The sequence below is a fragment of the Corvus kubaryi genome, unplaced genomic scaffold (assembly GCF_017639235.1).
Source record: "Corvus kubaryi isolate FWS band 111438036 unplaced genomic scaffold, C.kubaryi_AGA036_p1.0 37266, whole genome shotgun sequence".
NCBI lineage: Eukaryota > Metazoa > Chordata > Aves > Passeriformes > Corvidae > Corvus > Corvus kubaryi.
The window spans coordinates 298,115-319,296 of NW_024581081.1; the positions used below are offsets into that span (position 1 = coordinate 298,115).

The 21,182-nt window shown below is 39.1% G+C and overlaps 1 protein-coding gene across 1 annotated transcript in view; it reads left to right on the forward strand.

Annotated features, from left to right (window-relative positions):
- BIRC6 (baculoviral IAP repeat containing 6) overlaps positions 1-13,951 on the forward strand; it is a 173,602-nt gene extending 159,651 nt beyond the window's left edge. The window contains exons 68-74 of the mRNA XM_042024996.1: positions 457-567; positions 1,760-1,977; positions 2,652-2,813; positions 4,034-4,111; positions 8,221-8,409; positions 11,372-11,506; positions 12,573-13,951. Coding sequence (XP_041880930.1) covers positions 457-567; positions 1,760-1,977; positions 2,652-2,813; positions 4,034-4,111; positions 8,221-8,409; positions 11,372-11,506; positions 12,573-12,752 — 1,073 coding nt within the window. The 3' untranslated portion in view covers positions 12,753-13,951. The remainder of the gene's footprint in view (positions 1-456; positions 568-1,759; positions 1,978-2,651; positions 2,814-4,033; positions 4,112-8,220; positions 8,410-11,371; positions 11,507-12,572) is intronic.
- The last annotated feature ends 7,231 nt before the right edge of the window (positions 13,952-21,182 follow it).

Sequence of the window (21,182 nt, forward strand, 5' to 3'; positions counted from 1 at the left end):
TGAACTCACAGATGTTCAAAAGACCATCTGGTTGTCTAGTAAAGAAGACTAAAGATTAAGTAGCTGAATGAGGGGAGTGCATTTTATAAAGGCATGTATAATCAGCCCCTGATTTTGGAGAGTCCAGGAATGCATGTGGGAATAGCCATCCACACAAGCATATGTCATACTTCCTGTTTTAAATTAAAAAAAGATAAAAGAAGCAATAAAAGAATATTCAAAGAAGCAGCAGCTGTCATGAATTATTTCTGAGCTGAGAATATGGTCTTTATTTACTCCAAGCTGTTCAGATAATGAAATATACAGTAGTGAGAAAAAGAGATTCGTATATCCTGAGTGACACCCAGTTTTGAGATGTCTCTTCAAAAGAATGTAACCATAAAATATCAACACTTGCTGTGCTTTTCTTGGAATTACATAGTTAACTACAAATAATCATCACATTTTATACAACAGAAAAGAAGATGGCTGAATACTCCAAAAAGGCTGCAGTGAAGCCCAAGCCTTTGTCTGTTTTACGGTCCCTTGAAGAGAAGTATGTGGCTGTCATGAAAAAACTCCAGTTTGGTAGGTTGAGAAGTGTGAATGTTTGTGTTCTAGAAAGCAGATGCTGGAGAAATGTGTGTTCTGTTGAGCAGAATCTCTTATTGTTTCAAAAGTTAACAACTCTCTTGCATACGTGACCACTGATAATTTGCACATAAGGAAAATTATACATCTGTGTTTTCAGGTGACCAACTCCTGTGCTCTTTGAACTAATAAGAAATGTTTTAAGCATGCACTAGAGTAATTCAAGGGACCAGATGAATTCAATGAAGTGATGGTGTTTCTGTTTTCATTACAATAATGCTTTTTGTGAGTCTTTCAGTTCTCAAGTTACATTGAAATATTTGATTTTTTTTAAAGCTCATATATGTTAATGTAGCTTTTATTTTTTAAATAGAAAAGAATTCAAATCAAAATGCATTTTTTAAATGAAACTTCAATGAATTTGATTGTGTCCTTTCATGAAGTGCAATATATTGCATTTGGAAAATGTGACAGGAATTGGTCCTTACTTTGGCCATAAAAGGAACGTGTTACAAAAAAAAAATTCATAAAGAACTAATAGTATCTTATCCAAAAAAGAGTTATAAAATTACTGCTTAAACATGTTCACTGAGTATTATTTGAGTTGCAGTGACAGCATTTGCAGTCATATTTCTTTGCTGTTGTATTTGTAAGAGATTTTCCTCACAAATGTTTGTGGAGTGTATGCCAAGAGTAGGAGTTAGGTTTGTAGGAAGTGGGAGCTTTTCCCTCTGGCAGCTGTGCTGCAGATTTTGTGTAGCAAGTGATTAAAGAAAACCAGCTCCACTGGAGTTTTTCATGGTTCTTCAATAACATGGCAACCAGTACACGAGTAAATACTGCTCGCACTTGGCTTCACACAGGTTCCACTATTAGCATTTTGATGCATTCGTAAGTATCCTCGTATTCCTGGGCTGGAATAGCTGGTAGATTTCCAAGTTGGGAGTGGTGTATATTTGACAAGTTGCATATGAAAGCTTGTAAATTAGCTGCAGAAATTATTTCAGCCCAGCACTGATAATGCTTTGGTTTCTGTGATCACTGTTAACTCACAAAACACGTATTTTTTTTCCATTAGTGTGATGCAAATTAAACTTTCCTGATTTTAACGCTCATAATCTTTATCCAAGACTAATCCATTATAAACTTCACTCCTTTCCTGACACATTAAAATCCTTTTATCTTCTAGATACATTTGAAATGGTTTCCGAAGACGATGACGGCAAACTGGTTTTTAAAGTAAATTACCACTACATGTCTCAGGTAAAAAACGCAAGTGACGCCAACAGCGCCGCCAGGGCCCGGCGCCTGGCTCAGGAAGCCGTGACTCTTTCAACCTCACTGCCTCTCTCGTCCTCATCCAGCGTGTTCGTACGTTGTGATGAGGAGCGCCTCGACATCATGAAGGTAAAGAAGCAAAGCCGGTTTAGTTCTCTCTTAGCTTGGCACAGAAGTGTTTAGGGAGGTGCCTGAAATCCTAGGAAAAACCAGAAATATTTCATGTCTACTCTAACCGCTGTCCAGGCATTAATGTAATTAATGTAATCAAAATCAGTATTTGAGTCTGATTTCTCAGTAATTTGGCAGGAGCGGGGAAAATCCATCTGCCCCAGGAGTGCTCTCTTGGCCAAGGAGTCTTCACAGAACAAGGTTCATTCTTCTTCAGCTATTCCAAAGGGAAAAGTTTAGTTTAGTGGACTCCATTATGGTCCAAACATCTTTGCATGTGACCATTGAAGCTGTAGGCAGTAGGTGTGGAGAAGTACACACCGAGTGCCTCTGGACCTGGATTTTGAAAAAAACAATCTATTAATAGTTTTCAGTAGGAAAAAGTTTCATCTCCTTCTGTCTTCCTTTCCATTTGTAATCTGGAGAAATGAATGCTCGCAGAGGGCTTCGCTTACCCACAGATTCAGAATGGACAGACTGACAGCCTGCGTATCATTATGATGTCTGATAATAATTCCTGCTACCTAGCATGTGGAAATAAAATGCTTCATACAACTTACAAAATTTCAACTGTGTGATAGATATAAGGTGGGGATTTTAATTTTTTTTTCCCCTCTTTTTAACACTGGTAGGTTCTCATTACTGGTCCTGCAGACACCCCGTACGCAAATGGTTGCTTTGAATTTGATGTATATTTCCCACAAGACTATCCTAATTCCCCTCCACTTGTGAATCTGGAAACAACTGGAGGCCACAGCGTGAGATTTAATCCAAACCTCTACAATGATGGCAAGGTAGGTCAGCTGGGATCCTGTGTAAGATGTAACAAGGAAGTGAAACAGATGAAAGTTTTTTCCTCTTGTGATTGAATTATGGATCAGCCACTCCCTCATGTACAGGAGGAAGCTCTTTGGTTAATACTGGTCTTCAGATTGAAATGAAGAGGGATTTGCCAGTTTCAAGTGGAAATTACCCTCTTTCTAAATAGTCTTGGAGATTTTTGAAGATCCAGCCTTTATGAGCTGGATTGGACCAAAAAAGCAAGTACTTTTGACTGAGAAAAATGTTCTTTTCCACCACTTTTTTGATAAATGAACCAGTCAGAAGTCTGTTTTGGCTAGCTGAAATACCCTTTCCATGAACAAAGTATGTTTTTCCTATCAGCTGCAGCTGAAGGTTTGCTGAGTGCTTTATCTCCATTTTTCTTTGTCTAGTTTTAAGTCTTGGAAAATACTTGCCTCTAAGTTTCTTCTGTTTATTTTGTCTCTTTGTTTTCCCTGTCTTGGATTGTTCCATTTCACAATAAGATTTAAGAACACCATAAACTTCCCTAAAGTTTGGATCAGTCACAAAAGTTAAGGAATAATTCCAATTTCTTGATAGTCTGTGTGACAGAAACCACCTTTTACATGCTTAAGCAGAATGACTGTCTTTAAAACCCACAACTACAAGTTTTATAACAGTATTTAAAGCAGAAAGTAGAGAATCAGACAGTATTCTTTTTTTTTTTTTTTTTTTTTTTTTGGAGCCACTGGAATCCATAGGTTTCCCATGAGGAAAAGTAGTCTGCCTTGTCTTGTTTGTTTATTAACATGCTGTTCTTGCTTATCCACATCATTTTTATCTGTTTTCCTTTCAAAGTAGTTTCATAGTCTTAAGCTGTGCCAGGGGAGTTTTAGGTTGCGCATTAGGAAGAATTTTTCCACAGAAAGGATGATTAGACATGGGAATGGGCTGCTCAGGGAGTTGGTGGAGGTGTTTAAAGGAAAGACTGGACCTGGCACTCAGTGCCATGGTCTGGTTGCCATGGTGGTGTTCGGTCACAGGTTGGACTCGATCTCTGAGGTCTTTTCCAACCTCATTGGTTCTGTGATAGGAAACAACTTCATCTTTTAGAATGCTGCTGTAAAAAAGTTTGTCAAAAAATGAATGTAACGTCAACATTCTGTTCTATCCAAACAGAACAATTTTGTCGTAATAGTTGTCTGTGGTATTAATAATGTCACCTTTTCAGGTGTGCTTAAGCATACTTAACACATGGCATGGGAGGCCAGAAGAGAAATGGAATCCCCAAACATCAAGTTTTTTGCAGGTGAGCAATTTCTTCTTTCTCTTCAAATGTCATTTAGGAGTAGTGAGTTGTCTCTTGTTCCTAAGGATTCCTTTTCTAGAACATTTAAACCAGAATTATCTTCTTCAAATAAGGATAAATAAGACAAAAGTCCAGAAAATGTCCTTGGAGCTCTAGAAAAGGAGCACTGCTGAGGAGACAGGTTCTTCAAAATGCTCTCTCCAATGAGTATTTCTGTTGGACTGGTCTTGAAGAGTGGCTGTTCATGTGTGCAGCTCATTCCTGCACCAACTCTGCTCAGATGATTTCAAATAGTTTCTTCTATTTCTAAATAGAAAAAAAAAGGGGGGGACTGGGAGATGACATCATCTCATGGAATTATCACAAGCTTTTTATGGTGAAGACGAAAGAGGCTCCACATTGTGAGAGATGAGTAAGTGAAGTATATTAGTGCAAACTGTAACCTTCCTTCTCCTAAGTGTACGGGTGAGCTGAATAGAGGAATAAAGATGAAGGGAAGGAAGGTGTAGGTATGCTGTGTTCAATAACAATTAGTGTTACATTAGAGCAGAATTTATTAGGGCATACAGTCCTTTCAATTTTCAGCTTTATTTTGCAGACATGCACTGACTCATAAGCAAAGACATTAAGTAAAAGTAAAGCCTGTAATGGCTTCTTTCCTATGGCAGTTACTGAATTTATTCCGAGTTTGGAGTAATTATTATGTAGCACAAGGTGCAATTTCTATTCCAAATCCTAGAAGACTGCACTGCTTCAGCATAATACAATTACTGCCTTCAGCTGAACCGATTTCAGCTTGTTCAGGATTTGGCCTTGGAGAGCAGATTTATCAGTCTCCTAGAAGTTCAAGAATGGTCTATTCCAGTGTGTGGAAGTCAGGCAAGAGAGGCAGAGGGCCAGCATAGGTGAACAAGAACTCTTGCCTAAGCTCAACTGCAAAAAGAAGCAAGAGAAGGTGGAAAGAGGGGATGGGCTATTAGTGTGAAATAAAAGGACGTTGACCAAACATTCAGGAGAGAAATTAGGGAAGCTAAAGCTCAGATGGCATTGAAGACATTGAGGGTTATAAAGACAAACATGAAAAGCTTTTCCTAACTCTGCTGGCAGCAAGAGAGCACATTTTCCTTAGGCTTTCCAGCTGCTCAGTGGGGCAGGAAACCTATTGACAAGGGCATGGAAAAGGCAGAGGTCATCTCTGCCTCACTCTTAGGGGTAAGGTTTGCCTGAGCCGTCATTAGGGAGGTCTGTGAGAATGAGGAATCACCCACAGTAGAGGAAACAGTGTTGAAGCTTCTTGGACCCACATGTTGATGGCTCCCTCAGACCCCATGAATCCAGGGGAGCTGAGGGAGCCAACTGATATCACTGCAAAGCCATTAGCTCTCATCTTTGAAAGGCAGAACAATCAAGGGAGCTTCCTGGCAAATCTCACACTCAGCTTCAAGATCAGCAAGAGAGAGGATCACATTGGGATAGGTATCCAAGACTTCTTCACTGAGTGCAACTCTCCCAGGATCCAACTTCTTAATCAAGAGATGAACTGCAGTTTTGGACTTCAACTGTAAAACCAGTGTAACAAGTTGCAAGTATTTAGGAAGTCTTATTTTCACTAAAATCCTTTTTCTTACATTAAAACGTTCGATTTGATTGTTAGAAATCACATGCAGTGTAGAAGTTTATAATTTAAAACTTTTTTTTAGTGTTTCATTTTAAGAATAGTAAGAAAACTATTGGAAAAAGTCCCATCCCATCATATTGGGAGAAAAATACAACTATTAAATGGAAAACAGCTGTATGACTAAATAAATTGCTTGGAAAGAATTAAGCGCTACATGTTTTTCCTGGCTCAGGATTGAACTATTGTCAGACCACCCAAAATACTTCAGAAATTAATTTTTATTGCCCAGCGAAACTGGAAGATCAGTTTACAGTTTCTCATTCATTACAATTGTAATTCAAAGTATCAACTGCTTATTCAGGCCCAGGAAGTACAATGCTGCAGTGTCAAATTTCTCTACCATAGCTACTTAAAAAAAAAGATAGATATGTAAAATAAAAAATTTTTAAAAAGCAAAAGCCTGTTCTTCCAGACACATGTAAAAGCCACAGAGATCGCCAAAACACCTTTCACACCCAAAGCCTTGGCCCTGAAGTCACTCTACTGTGACTTAGCACATCTGCATTAATATTCTGCCTTTTTTGGTATCTAAGTGTCCGTTTGCTCGATGGAACCTCATTTGTGAGGCACATTCCATATATTTTAATGCATTTACCTACATTTTAAGGTTTAACACTAAATAACTGTGGCTGCTTCTAGTTGAGTGCAGGGCAGGTACAGGAGCCTGTGATGGTGCACACAGTACCAGCAGCTGCCTGGAGCACTGCCTGAGAAACAGAAAACCTTGTTTAATTTTCCTTCTCAGCCCAACAAGGGATGCTGGTTCACATCTCCCACTGCACAGCTACGTGTCCAATCCATCAGGATAAAGACTTGGCTGCCCTAGACTGCAGCTGTAATGGAAGCACAGCTACTACATGAGGACAAAGTGCCACGGCACCTAAAGGAGTGAGGGTGTGTTCCAGTGAGGTGCTGCTGGGACTGAAGGTAACCTGTGTCATTCAGCTGGCTCTTGGACTGCTGCTTTGATACAAGTTACTGATCCGGCGTTGTGTCTGTCTGGACACATCACGGAGAATATGGGAAGCTGAAACACTCCTGTGCTGGCTTTGCTGCAGGAGAAACTCCAGGAGAATGTCACTCTTGAGCACAGAGCACAGCTGTGGTTGTCAGGGCAGTGCCTGTGGAAGAGTCAGAGTTTGAATTGCTGCTGACGTGGCATCTGTCGGATGTAAGTTGTACATTCTCCATCCACCAAGAAAAAGGAGGTGTCTTCCATATACAAATTCACAAACTGGGTTGCTAAATTAGGGAATGTTTTAAAGCTCTACGTTGTACCTAGACTGGGAGGAGAGTCAGTTCCAGAAACAGCTGCCCTGACATGTGGGTATCTTACACCTAAGTATGCCCAGTGCTGGAAATGCCATTCCTATGTCTGTAACGAATCATCAGCTTTTCACTAATTGAGGAAATGTAAGTGTTCAAATAACCTTTGTTGAATTCTTTACAGTTCTGGAAGTTTGTGTCACAGAACTGTAATCCCTAAAATTTTTGCTGGTGCATTTGGTCCTAAGTACATATGAAAAACTTCTTACATAAAGAAGAAACTGGTTTCTTCACTTAGTAAAAAAAAACCAAGTTGACAGGGACAAACATTTTAATACTGGAAAAACTAGCAAGCCATCAAATCATGAATATGCTTTACATCTACATTTGGATACCTAAGAGCCCTATGTATCTATTTAATTCTTTGGGTTTTATTAGGAATAGCTGAGTATATAGTTAAATGCCCTGAATTTATGTAAGCATCTCTTCCCACATGTGCTGGATAGTAAAATTGAAAGGAGGAAAATTGTTATTTCCTAATTACTGAATAGTTGGTGCTTTGTTGATACAGTACTGAAAACACTTTTTCCCTTAAGAGAAATACTGAGATTTTGTTTTATTGGCATATGACACAGTATTGTTTGCAAAATCTGAAACGAAAGGGCTAAGAACATTAATTTGAAAGAAAAAATGAGAGACAATGTAGATCAGTATTAATTTCAGTGGTTCACCTGGCTTTTCACCTCCTTTGTTTTCCATCTAGTTCAGAACTAGAAGAATTAGTAAGCTCTTCCACAGGGAAAAGATCAGAATTGTTGACTAAGAACTTGACACTTTCTTTCACAAAAGGGTGCAATCAGACATTTCTTCCTTTAAATACTTCCTTTTACTTACATCTGTATGTTTGTTTTGCAGGGTTTTAATTTACATTTGTCATTTTCTCAGTGTTTGAGCTAAATCCGCAGCCACAGGAGTCGGTGGTTTTTATGTGTAGTGACAGTTTAGGTTGGAAAGCGTGGACGTTCCCTACTTGCACGTAGCCTGTGTCACAAATGAGAGTACTTTGCTATGGAAGTGGTTTTGCTTGTAAGGTGAGCAGAGCTGTGTAAATTTGTAAGAATACTTCAGTAGCACAATTTTAATACTTGGTTTCTTCTCTTAACAGGTGTTAGTGTCTGTCCAGTCCCTAATACTGGTGGCAGAACCATATTTCAATGAACCAGGTTACGAACGATCACGAGGTACTCCGAGTGGTACCCAGAGCTCCAGAGAATATGATGGAAATATCCGACAGGCAACAGTCAAGTGGGCAATGCTTGAACAAATGCGAAATCCATCACCCTGTTTTAAGGAGGTAGGTTTTGTGAAAGGCAATTATTTCTCTTTTTGAGCTTTAAGAATAATGCAAATATTTGGTACGATCATGCATGAGATGTCTATTTTAACCTGGGGCAACTGACTCAAGAGACTGCAGTGAATAAGGACGCACCAAACTTCACAGATTCTTTTCTGGGAAACAGGAATGCGTGCAAAATGGGACTGACCTGAATGGGATATTGGTGCACAGTTGGATAAAACATGGTTCCATCAACTCAGCTCACTCTTACTACTGAGCAGTACCTTCTACATTGCCTGTAACACCTGCTGATCAGCCCTACAAAGGGGCACTCTGTGCTCTGTACTCTGCATAAATAACAGGCAGTATTTTTCCAAGGATCATGAATTTGAAGCAAATACTAAGAAACACTTCAGATACACCAAGACAATGCAAATTGGAAAAATACCTTAAAAGAAATTTCACAAAGCATCTGCACTAGAAACCTGTGCCTTTGGAAACAACTGTCTTGATGCTGCTAAAGCAATGCTAACCTTCATGCATTCGTGCTGTCTTAAAAAAAATTACTGTAATAAATCAAATTGCTTAATTTGTTTACATTCCTGGAAATAGACTAAAACTCACCTGGAGCATCATAGAAGAATTTAGTTATTAGGGACTTCTCTCAGTGTCTGTAGTCCAATTCCTTTCCCAAAGCAGATGAGTTAGATCTCAGGGACTTGGACATACACAGCAAAGAGTTCAAGGAAAAAAGAGCTGAAAAAACACTAAGAGAATCTGTATGAATATTAATGCAAAATGTTTGGTCAAACCTGAGTCATCTCACAGTATTACCAGTGAGTATTTCCAGAAAAACACATTTTGCTCTGAACTACTACAGATGTTGCCAGTGTTGAAGTGTGGAACCATCTGGCAGTATCACCTATGCTTTCCATTGTCTGCATAATAAAATGTTGAAAAAGCCTAATTATTTTAGGATTATGCACATTGCTAGGTGTGGCATCTGAGATGTTGGTCTCCCATCCCTTCCTTGATGTCATAAAAAACACCCTTTGGAATACAAAACCTTTTTTCATTAAAATTACTGTGTCTTGTGGAATAGGAAGATACTGACACTTCATCTGCACTACAAGTGTTAGATATTTTTATCCACATGCAGGTGAAAAAGGATGTGCAGTGTAAGTAGGGGTGTTGAATTAATGAAATAAAACCTGGTGGTGGTTCAGAATTACCTCTTAAGTGTTCTACTCAATAAGTTAGAAGACCATGATAATGATAATATCCGGGCACATAATCCAATAACCTCTGCTAATAGGTCTTTTTCTTCTAGCTAATGTAATGGTTTCACTTTGGCAAAAGGCATTCTCAAATTGCAGTAAGATTAAATTAATTGAATATATAAGAAGCAGTGGACTCCCTGACAGTAATGCTCCATGTTTCTTCTCACATGTACAGAAATGAAGGATATGCAATATTACTCCATTTGGTAACTGAACCCCAGGTTATTGTTACTGCACTTTCCTTCCAGAGTCTCAGCAATCATGTGCTTACTCTGCAGCTCAGCTTTCATACTGTATGAAGAAGGTATGAAGAAGGTAGCTTTGGAACAATGATTCCATCTGCTGCCCCATCCTAATGGAAATGCATCTCTCAGATTATTTGAGCACTTTTTTGGGAGATTCACTTTTTATTAAGACCTCTAGGTTTTTTGTAGGGTCATCTTAGAAACCTTAACAGAGATGACCAATTCAGTAACATAAATGCAAAGTCATCCTGAAGACTGAGGTCTAAGAATGGAGATGCTGAGATCTGTTGTCTTCAAAAATCTGAGCTGTCTTGTCTTTTTGTCTTAAATGACAGGTAGGCTCAGGAGACCTAACTGCCAGTCTTTGGGAGTTTTTCCAAGCTCCATTATGGATTTAAGGAATGTATCCAGAATTGAAGTCAATTACACTTTCAATATGCAGTTTCTCTTTAGACAGATAGCTATTTTCTCTAACCTCCAGAGGGAAAAATTATTTTTCCTATTATGTTGCAATATGGCCAAGAACTCTCAGTGCTCAATAAAATTTCTTTGGTTTTATTGTTTCTTTCACCATTCAGAGTTCTAGAAAACTGTTTAAGACAAAGCCAGTACCAAGTAGAGTTTCACAACTTCGTATGAGTGTTGATTGGTTGGATTTTTTAAACTCAAATATGTACTTCAATACCAAAATTACTCCCATCCAAACAGTGGGCAGTTCAGCTACTATGGCCTCAGAATTCCAGTGTTCCCAAAGGTGCTGCCTCTGCTTAGAGCAAAGTGGTTGCATCCCTTCTGAAGCAGCTGCTATGATCCTTCTCTCTGCAGAGGCGCGTAACGTTCCTGTGCTCATGCTGCTGACAGTGTTTCTGCTCATCTGTTTTCTGTTCAGGCAGCCCATGGTCAGTGGCAGGGGAGGATGTGGTGCTTCTGCTTACGCTGTGCTTCTCTAGCAAAACAGGGCAGTGACAGAAACAATGAAAGCCTCAGCACTGCATCTGTGCAGCTCTGCTCCTGTGTGAGCGTCCGCATGTTGTGCCTGCGTAGGACGTTCAGCTTTGAACTGCAGAATGTGAGCAGCATTCTGCTCTCCCTTTTGCTTTTGCTCTCTGTGTTTCTGGCACTCGCTTACCCTGCAACCAGGTAACACAAGTGACTGCTGAAATGGCAAACAGTGGATTCCTGCAGATTGGAACAGATATCCAGACCAACAAACTGCCCAAAACAGCATCAGCTGAATTCAGAACAGGTTCCTCAGGGCTTTTTCCAGTTGGATTTTGGAAACCTCTGAGAACAGAAATTCCAGTTTTATCTACAACCTGGTTCAATTCTGAAATTACCTTCATAATGATTATTTTTTCTTTATCTTCGGTTAGACCCACAGAGATTTTGAAAATTTGGTATTGTTAAAGTACATGGTTCTTCCATCCCTGTTACATTGGGAATGTTTTCTTTCAGGTCATCCACAAACACTTCTACTTGAAAAGAGTGGAGATCATGGCTCAGTGTGAGGAGTGGATAGCAGACATACAGCAGTACAGCAGTGACAAACGGGTAGGCAGGACTATGTCCCATCATGCAGCAGCTCTGAAGGTGAGACGTTTGTAACAAATCTAAGTTTCCCAGTTGTCAAGGGATGAAATGTATGTGCACTCCACTTCCTCAGTATTTGTACTACAAGTTGGATTTTCCTTTAGCACCTGTCCTGCTTATTTTTTCTATGAATATTTGTATAGGATACAGTGACCCCGAGATGAGTTCAGTTGGTTGGAGCATGGTGCTGGTAACACCAGGGTTGTGGGTTTGATCCCCTGCGGGCCATTCACTTCAGAGCTGGATTTGATGATCCTTGTGGGTCCCTTCCAACTGAGAATATTCTGTGATAACAGAGAGGTTTTTTTGTTCACTCTAAGATGGGTGGGGGTTAATGATAAAGTCATATTATAGCTAATTCCTTGCCAGAAAACAAGCTCTTAGAGCAGACCAGCAGTTAATAAACTGTGGTTCATTACAATGTTTTACCCTGTGTTAACTTTAATCAAGTTCTAACTATTATAAATGATTTCTGCCTTCCTAACCAAGTATTATCATTTGTGTATTTTGTGACCACACAGACAACAGGTCTATATTGTTCTTAATATTTTTTTCTTCCCCTGAGGTGTAACCCCCGAATTTTTAAAGGCTTTTTTTTTCTATTGCCAGACTTCCCTTCTTTCAGTGTGACTGGTCTTCAAAAAGAAGTTACTGTGATCAGTATACAATATCTGCATATCTGTCTCTGTGACAGGTCTCATCCTGAATTCTTTATAAACTTGGTTTGACTGTATGACCTACCAAGTCCAAGCCAGTTTCTGCTGTGATCCCCAAACACAGAAATGACTCAACTGCAAGACCAATGGTGTAGCGTTTAGAGCGATGCACTTGTTGGCTGCAGTTCTATTAACCGCCTTTAATTTGTCCCCAGCAGCACTTGCTAATTATTCTGTCACTAAAAGGAAAGTACCAGTCCTTAAATACAGGGGAGAAGTTGATCCAGACATTGAAATAGTACATTTAAGCCTTTTCTACCTACTCCTCTTTTTGCCTTGTAGTGTCTAACCTTGTGAAAAGTATAGTTTTAACTGTGGCCTTCCATGCTGACTTGTTTTTGTATGTCCAGCGTCATACAGCTCAGTTGCGGGAAGAACTTCTAAAACTTCCCTGTCCTGAAGGATTGGATCCAGACACTGATGACGCCACAGAAAAATGCAGTGCCACAACAAGCTCAGAAGAGACCATGTTGCACGACCAGGTTAAACCCAGCAGCAGTAAAGATGTCCCCACTGATTTCAAGTCATGAGTTGCATTGACATGGACTTTGTAGACACAACGGCTTTGAAGCACAAGCCAAATATGTCAATATTTGTATGTAAGAAGTTAATTATGTAATAGGTAATGAAATTGAAACTATACTATGCCCTTAAGGATATACAGTTTAATTAAAAATGATCTTTTATTTACCTGTACAAGAGTGTAAACTTTTTTGTGCTTTTATTTTTCAATTGTGAGAACCACTGATTGGTATGTTTAAAAAGTTATGTATACAAAAAATGGATAAATCACTGATATATAAGGGAAACTACCTTAGGAAAGAATGTTTACTGAATGTTTATTATTTTTTTTTTACTTGTAGAGTGAGGGCGGTTGTAACAAAGAATATATATTGGTCATTCTTACAGCTACTATTTAAAGTCAGAAAATTTTCACTGAATTTGATAGATTTTACGTTTGGCCATATATTCATGCTCATATTTGATTCTAAAGAAAACCTCCTGTATACTTCAATAAACGTTAAATGGACATGATCCCTCTTTTATGATTTACTGGTACATTTTTTAAATAAACTGCCATAAAATACGTTCTAGCTGAAGACTTGCACTTGTATGACTGAATTCATTACAGTCAACATACTTAATTTTATGCTTGCTAAATCTAACATGCAGATGAAATAAATGCACATGGTTTTTACCTCATGCCAAAATTTGGACTTCTGAATTAGTTGAGTTTTTTTGGCTATTTTATGTAAACTTACAGTATTCTAAATTTCTTAAGGGCTATTCTGGAACAAAGTCTTCACTGTATTGAAATGTCTGATTTTTACGTACTCAGCTGTACTCTCACGTACTGACACACCACACAGGACTCTGATGTTCTGTATAGAACTGTGTAGACTTATTTCCAGTTTTATACTTGCAGCCACAGATCCCTAACTAAAAGGGTAAGGAGTTTACTTGATTTAATAATCAAGTCTCGCTTTTAACATAACATGCATTGCTATCATTGTTATTCATTTTTGAGCAGTCCTTGAAGGACTAAACAGTTAATACTGATATTACCTCAGACTAATGATCTGTTGTATGATAAATACTATAAATCAGGCAAAACCGAAAGGTTTTTTTGTTTTCTATTTGTTCTTTGTTTATAAGTATCACTCTGGAATTTTTTCACTTTTTGTTTTACAATGTATTATTTCTAATCATTAAAAATGGCACCAACTGAGGTTGTGTTCTTATGCTGATGGTTAACAGTTAGTTCTGGTAGTCCTGACTGATGAACAGTTTTTGTGTTCTACTGATCTGTTGTGTTAATCCAAGGCCTGTTCTGATTGTACATACCTCTCAAAATACCAACTTGGCTACATCTGTGTAACTTCAGGGGTCCTTAGTCAAAGAGCAAAACAAGCAGCCCTGTGCCAGAACTGCTGGTAAATACATGAAACAAAGAGCTTATGCCACATAGTCCAAGTGTTAGAACTTCATCAGTGTTGAAACAGCACTGCATTTTTCCAGATGGGTATTTACTTACCTTCTATTACTGTACAAAATGACTGTGATACTCCTGTAAAGGCTCCAAAAGCAAAATTACCCACTGACTTCCAATTTATATTTGTTAGGAGTTTCCATTAGAGCTCTTCATTTATTGCTTGAACTGTCTGCCTACAGGAGCACAGTCTTTTTATAAAATCCTGGCACGTGTACCAAAACCAAATGTATTGACTCTGAAGATCCTCTTTAAGCGTGAAGACTTTTTTCTTTACCATTAAAACACAAGACTGAAACAAAAAGTACCCATCTTGCATTGATTTGACATGAGGAAGGTGGTTAACATGATTGTACCTTTATCTCTGGTGTGTATTTACGGTTTCATAGCAATGCTAATGTGAAGTCACTGCTGCTTAATTAAGCAGATGTAAACAGCTGCATGGGATATTAAACTTTAATTTGCATCTACATACCAATTATCCTTTTTTTGCTCTAACATGAGCTAGAATGGTATTGTACCAAATTAATGCAGAGATTCAATCCTTAATAATTTGCAACTGTGTTACAGTCTAGTAAGTAAACTGTGAACTTGGCAACAAATACAAAATACACGTTTTCAGGTTTTTAAATACACGAGGTAGCTATGCTACTTGGCAGTAACATCACAGTAAATCCTATGAGGTAGTAGACTCATTTTTACCATTTCATGAAAGTGAATAGAAACCTGTGCAGATGACAGTTTCTAACCATCCATTTAAGTCCTGTGTTTTTAACTGTTAAGCTGATTTCGTAGAAAATGTTTTAAAAATCAACAGAAGTTATTTTCAAAAGTGCAAAGGGCAGCAAGGTGCTAGTTAGATCATTATGGAATTTTACTCCATGTTTTTTGGTGCTGCCTTTGGCCCAGGATTGACTGTTGACACTACAGTTGTGCAGTGTAGTGTGGGATGTTACCAGCCATTGGAATTGCTGTAGCCACTCTGCCAGAGGAGGAGTGCACCACAGAGTAATAAGGCAGGAGTGTTTCCTGGTGCTTCACAGACAACACTGCCAAGCTTTTCTGACTGGTGCAACTGCAGTGTCTACAGAAGAGGAAACAGCCTGGCAATCGAGGAGACCTTGTGCTCCATGAGAACAAAGCCCTTGTTCCACTGATTGCTGCACATGAACAACTGTTCTGTTCTGCAGCACTCTCCATGTACAGACAGGAATGATGGTACTGCCGCAGGATTTGATGGTTTCCTCCAGAATTTCCTCCCAGTAAAAGATGTGTATAAATGTACAGATTAATGGTCCTCTGTAATTCTACCACTCCCATACAGGAAAAAAACAAATATGACAATCTAGAAAAAAAAGAAAAAATAAAACAAGAAAATTTGAAACATGAGAAAGCTGTAAACATCTTCCAAGTTTCACTCCAGTAGTTACATGTTGAATGTTTAGGTAAAAGCAGAATAAAATATGTGTGACTATAGACCGATTGGATCTGCAGTGACCTGTGTGGCCGTGTTGGTTGGGCTTTATTACTGTTTTTCTTCTGTAAATCTTTTATATAAGCTCAAGGTAGATACTGTGCACCTCTGCCAGCCAGGTGAGGAGCCTCTACTGCAGCCACAGGTAAAATCATGCTGACACAGGTAAGGCACTGGGCTGCTGATCGCTGCTAGAGAGCTTCAGTGTGCATGTGCCAGTGCTGTGCTTGGATGGTTTGTTTAGCAGCAGTGGAGTGCCTGTTCTTTGCTTGGAAAAAAAAAAAAAAAAAAGGAGAAAGCTCCCATGTAACACAGGAAATGTATTATACTGCTTTTGATGGCTCTATCAAATAGGGCATTCAGTTTCTGGCAGGATCATGTTGCTAAGAAAACATTACTACAAAATGGTCTTTTTTTTTCCAGACATGTCATCCATTACTTTTCTTCTCCAAAATGTTTCTGGTGGCACTTTAAGAAATGTTCTGTTTTACATCTTGAGGAAAACAACTTGATAAGCAAACAGCCATATTACTGATTTATTTAGTATACCCATAAGTACCTGAACACAAACCCAGCTGACCTACGTTTAAGCCAAGAATATATTATGTTATTATGATCCCTGTGAAGGAGAATTATTTAGGCTTAGACTTTTAGTTGGAGTTCCTCAGGCATGTCTTCATTTTATAACTCCATGCTGCCTTTATATTAGTGTGATTTAAAAGGGTTTCCTTTTTTATTTCTTCAGAAACCAGTCACCACCACCAAGTGGACTCACCTCTTTGGAATGTCAGCTCTCTGTACAGAAAACAGAAATTAAAAGCATTTTTCAAAGTAAAGGAGACAGATTTTTATCTGTCTTGCCATACAAGTACAAGGTGCAGAAGGTATTTCATATCTGTTTCTCAGGTTTTTTTACCACCACACATACATATCTATCTATGTATAAATGCATCTGGTCTGGCAGTTACTTGTCTTGAAAAAGTTTCCTGAGCTTTATTTTCCCTCTCCTTTTCCACAGAGAGTGACAGCATCAGTAGGAACATCAGTAGGAACTGAGCATTTATATCACAGCAATGAGCATTCTGAAATACACTGGGCTGAGTGGAGGTAAAAGTAAGCTCCACAATTACTAAAATGAATCACAGGTAAAAACATTTTAATTCTCCAGAAATTTGCCATTGTTTTATTCTCCTAAACCATGAATGCAGAAAATACATTATCTAGCCATTGAGTTACTCTAGCAGAGCTCCCAAATAATCTCACCACTGCCTCTGATTAATAAAGGCTCAGAGAACAAATCCCAAACCACAATTCTCTGTCTTGATTGAGAGAGTTCTGCATATTGTGACCTGTCATCTCTGCAGGCTGCAGTCTCTTCTGTGGTCTTCTTGACTCAGACCTGAAGTTTTGGCTCTTAAAAAATAACCTGGTCCACTCGGTTCTCCAGGTGTATTAATACAACTTTGCATTAAGAGTGCCTATATTATCTGTATTATTTAACAATACAATATCATCTTCAAATGCTAGAGCTGGGAACATTTCTGTAATCCACACAGCAAAATTTTGTATTTAAGATTGTTTAGTCAAAAGTCCAGAAAGAAGAGAAGTGGGTTCCTTGTCAGTCAGAGACCATGCAGGGCATCTAACAGCCCTGCTTCTGATGGGAACCAGTGCAAGCAGAGCCCTAAGAAAATCTGGGAATATGAAAAGGCATGTTATTGCCACCCTCAAAGACATTTAGGAATGAGGCAACTATGGTGAGGCTTGCACAGGAACAGAATTTGTTAAACCACAAGAGTAATGTCCAAAATTATACTTAAACCAAGTAGGGATGTGTATTTGCAAAAATAACAAGCAGGCTGATCTACTGAGGTATTAGAGCAATGAGTCAGATGTGGTTTTCACGAGGAACATGCTTCTCAAACATACCATGTCTCACTGCATGTAAAAACCTGCAGACACTTTCCTGTTGCCACTGTTGGGCTCCAGGCTCAGCTTAACCACTTACTGCATTCTCCACTAGATTTTTTTGTCCTGCACCTCCATTCATTTTCCTCTTCCTCACCTATCAGCCCACGTCTACAGGCATGCACAAAGCCTTCAGTAGTTCATAAACTCTTTGCATAAAGCTCTGTGAGTAGAAAATGACCACATTCTGGTCACTGATAACAAACATATGAACACATATTAAAAAAATAGTAAGACCCACAAACTGGAAAATGAAAGCAAACTAAAAAATCTCATTATAAAAAAATTCAGATTGCCATCTGGAAAGACTGTGTGTTGCTTCATTAAGGATTTTCTTATTTACCAGGAGAGCAAATGGGAAAAGAAAAACTTGGGGGGGAATTTCCATCTTTTCTGTTTTCATTAAGATACACAATCATTAAGATCACAAGCATGTGATTCAGAAACAGAATACCAACAGAAAATGTCTTGCAGTCTACTCCTAAGCAGTGGCTTGGGTGTGTCCAGAAGTCCTGTTCTCTCACCTTGAAATTCTACGTTTTCAGCCACAGAAAACCTTTGCCCATACCTAAATTAGGAATAAGCACATCAGTGCAAAAACTTCCAGAACTTTTCCAGTCAAAATGTCTTCGTTTATTCCAGAGTTTTCAATAATAAACTTCTTTCTACAAGTCTTTTAAGCAGCTCGTAAGAAGGTGACCTAACTGGATTCTGGTGCAGCACAATTCTAAGCCTGCACTACGACAGCAACTCTTTAACACTGCAGGAGGGGTACCAGTGGGTAATTCAGGGTTAATTCAGGCTGTAACAAGACTACCATTATCACATATGTATAACCAGCCCAGGCAAGCACCAGCATTCTCACATTAGGGAATCCAGGGTGCCAGATCCCCGTGCACAATGGCTGGGAATGGTCTGCAGGATGCGAGTCCCTGCCTCCATCCTGGCTATAGCTACAGTTCAGGCTGTCCTGAAAACCTTGCAGCTGTTTGCTGGCAATATACTGTGGCAGTGATTCAAGAGGCAATGGAGGTGACATCAAAACCTAACAGCCAGCAGCAGGATTGTGGGAAAGGAAATTACATGCTTGCCAACAGGACCCATTTTCTCAGCTACCAAATAGTCACTCTGCGAATCTCAACTGTATTTTGAGGCAGTTTCAACCAGAGAAACTTGATGTGATAGATAAAATTCACAGGGGCTGGCCTCCAGCAAAGCAGCAGTCACAAGAGAAATCATGCGACCATCTGGCTGGCTGAATTTTACCATAGCATGTGGGATTCTGGATATGTCCCAGAGCATTGCAGAAACCTTAGACTAGGGAAAAAAAATCAGATTCAATTCAACACATCTCCCAGTTGCCTCATGGTCACTAAAGGCAACAGTGTGCAGGCTTGTCACACAGACACTGAAACACTGCTCCAGTACAGGTCCCTGGGAGATTTCAGCAACATGAAGGGTCTAGTAGAGACCACCTGAGCCATCTGACAGAACAGGGAAAACAAGGTGGAAATTACATCCAACTATTGATTTAGCTCCATACAAATTTCACTTAGTTAAGAAAAACAAGCAACACTACAAATGTACACTACGTACACCCAGACTCAAACAATTGCTGTTGATGAGAGTAAACGGTGACTGAAGCAAAGGTACACCAAAGAACAAAATATCCTTTTGTATCTGCACTGCCTACTGATGTGTTAAACCTCCTTTCACTCTTTTCTAGCTCTCCCTGCAAGGAAATCATTCATGTTAGAAAACAAATAGCCAGATGCACAAACAACACACAGCAGGGAACTGAACATCAATAACTTGTATCGGAGGGAAAGCCAAGCCATTTGAACAAAAAAAAGGAGAACAACAGTTCATGGCTCCTGACAAACAACTGTGTAAGTCAGGAAAGACAGTTCTGTCTTGAAGAGCTCTCAAGAGCCTGTATTGGTAGCAGAAATCGATGAGGGACAGTGCTGCAACTTCTAGATTGCATATAGAGAACTGCAGTAGAATGCTAAATTCAGTGTATGCCTAATGGAAGATTTGGATTAATCATCTGAATAAAAATAACACAGTTAAAATGCTTGTTGTGATACTGCTGTCTTCCTGACAGTGTTAGTATGACTTGTGTATTTTTAATCACTACCTTAAATCAATTTTTGCTTTACTTGCAAATGCATTTTCATGCCAGAACCCAACAGCACATTGTTTTCCATTGCCAAGTGTGCCCTCAAAGACAGTTGTCCAGTCAACGTCACTAAGGACAAGCCATGAATGTAAATTCATCCAGTTTTCATTTTTCCCTGATAGTTCATTTTACACATTTCAACACACTGAAAGGCACCAAGGCTCCACTGAGGCAGCAGAACAGTGCTCAGTGCCCAGCATCCATCACAGCCTGGGATTAAGTGTCCAAAAGCGAAGTGTAGTTGATCTATCATACAGAAATTATTCTCTATTCATTCTCAAATATTACATCTTGTGGCTGATGCAAAGTCTCCATGCAGATTAAATTGCCAGCAGGGTTCACCTCAACCTCTGCCTTCTTTTTAGCAGAGTGATTTTGTTCCATATGGCCCCTGGAAAAAAAAAATGCCACTATTTACGTTTTTCCTGAATTTAAGTCTTTCCATAGTTGAACAGCTTTTGCCTTAATGGCCTTTGGGTTTTAGTTCAGTTAACATACACAAAGAAAATATTTCAGAGCTCTTATTCAGCATCATCTCCTCAGTTTAGGCTTTGGTGTATTATTGGTTATTTATATGACATTTAAGGAAAATGCAGCTCTGTATGAAGCTAAAGGAAATGTTTCAAGTGTCATTTTAAGACACGCATCAGAAAAGATGATTTGCTCTGTGCTTTCCTGCTAAAATAATATTTCGCCATTCATGTGACCATTCTGTATTCTAAGTTCTCTGCCCGAAGTCAAAGTCAACTGTTATATAGTCACAGGAATGGTGAGCAGGAGGAACAGCTGGGGGTGATCATCCTTTAGCCTGCTCTTCCCCAAACTAAACATGTGCCTTCCCAGAAGACTTTGACTTCTCATGGAGTATGTGATCCAAGTCCCCTGCCATCACAGTAGCTTAGACTCTGTGCTTCAAGCTGATTGCTTTCTCCCTTTTGTCTCTAGTTCTGTAGCGATGTTACCATGGATACCCCAGCATTTATAGCTTACTTCAGTTACAAGAGATAATTTCTACATTTTAATTTACTCACAACCACCACCATTTTACAATAACTGAAGAAAATAAGGAGGAAAATTGAGCATAGGTCATGTTTCACTTTTAAAAGGTCGGCCATTTCCACATAGTTGCACTAAAACCATTAATCATCATAAACTCATTTTGTCTAAAAGCAGAGGTAATACATTTTTCCATGTAAATCACTTCATTGCCATGACGGAATGATGTCAGAGAATTGAAATAGGTGATACAATAAATTTTCCTTTTGGAACATGGTTTAGCATTAAAGGTCATGGGGGGACAGGGGGAGGGGAGAGAGGGGACATGATTGATGTCAGCTGCTAACGAG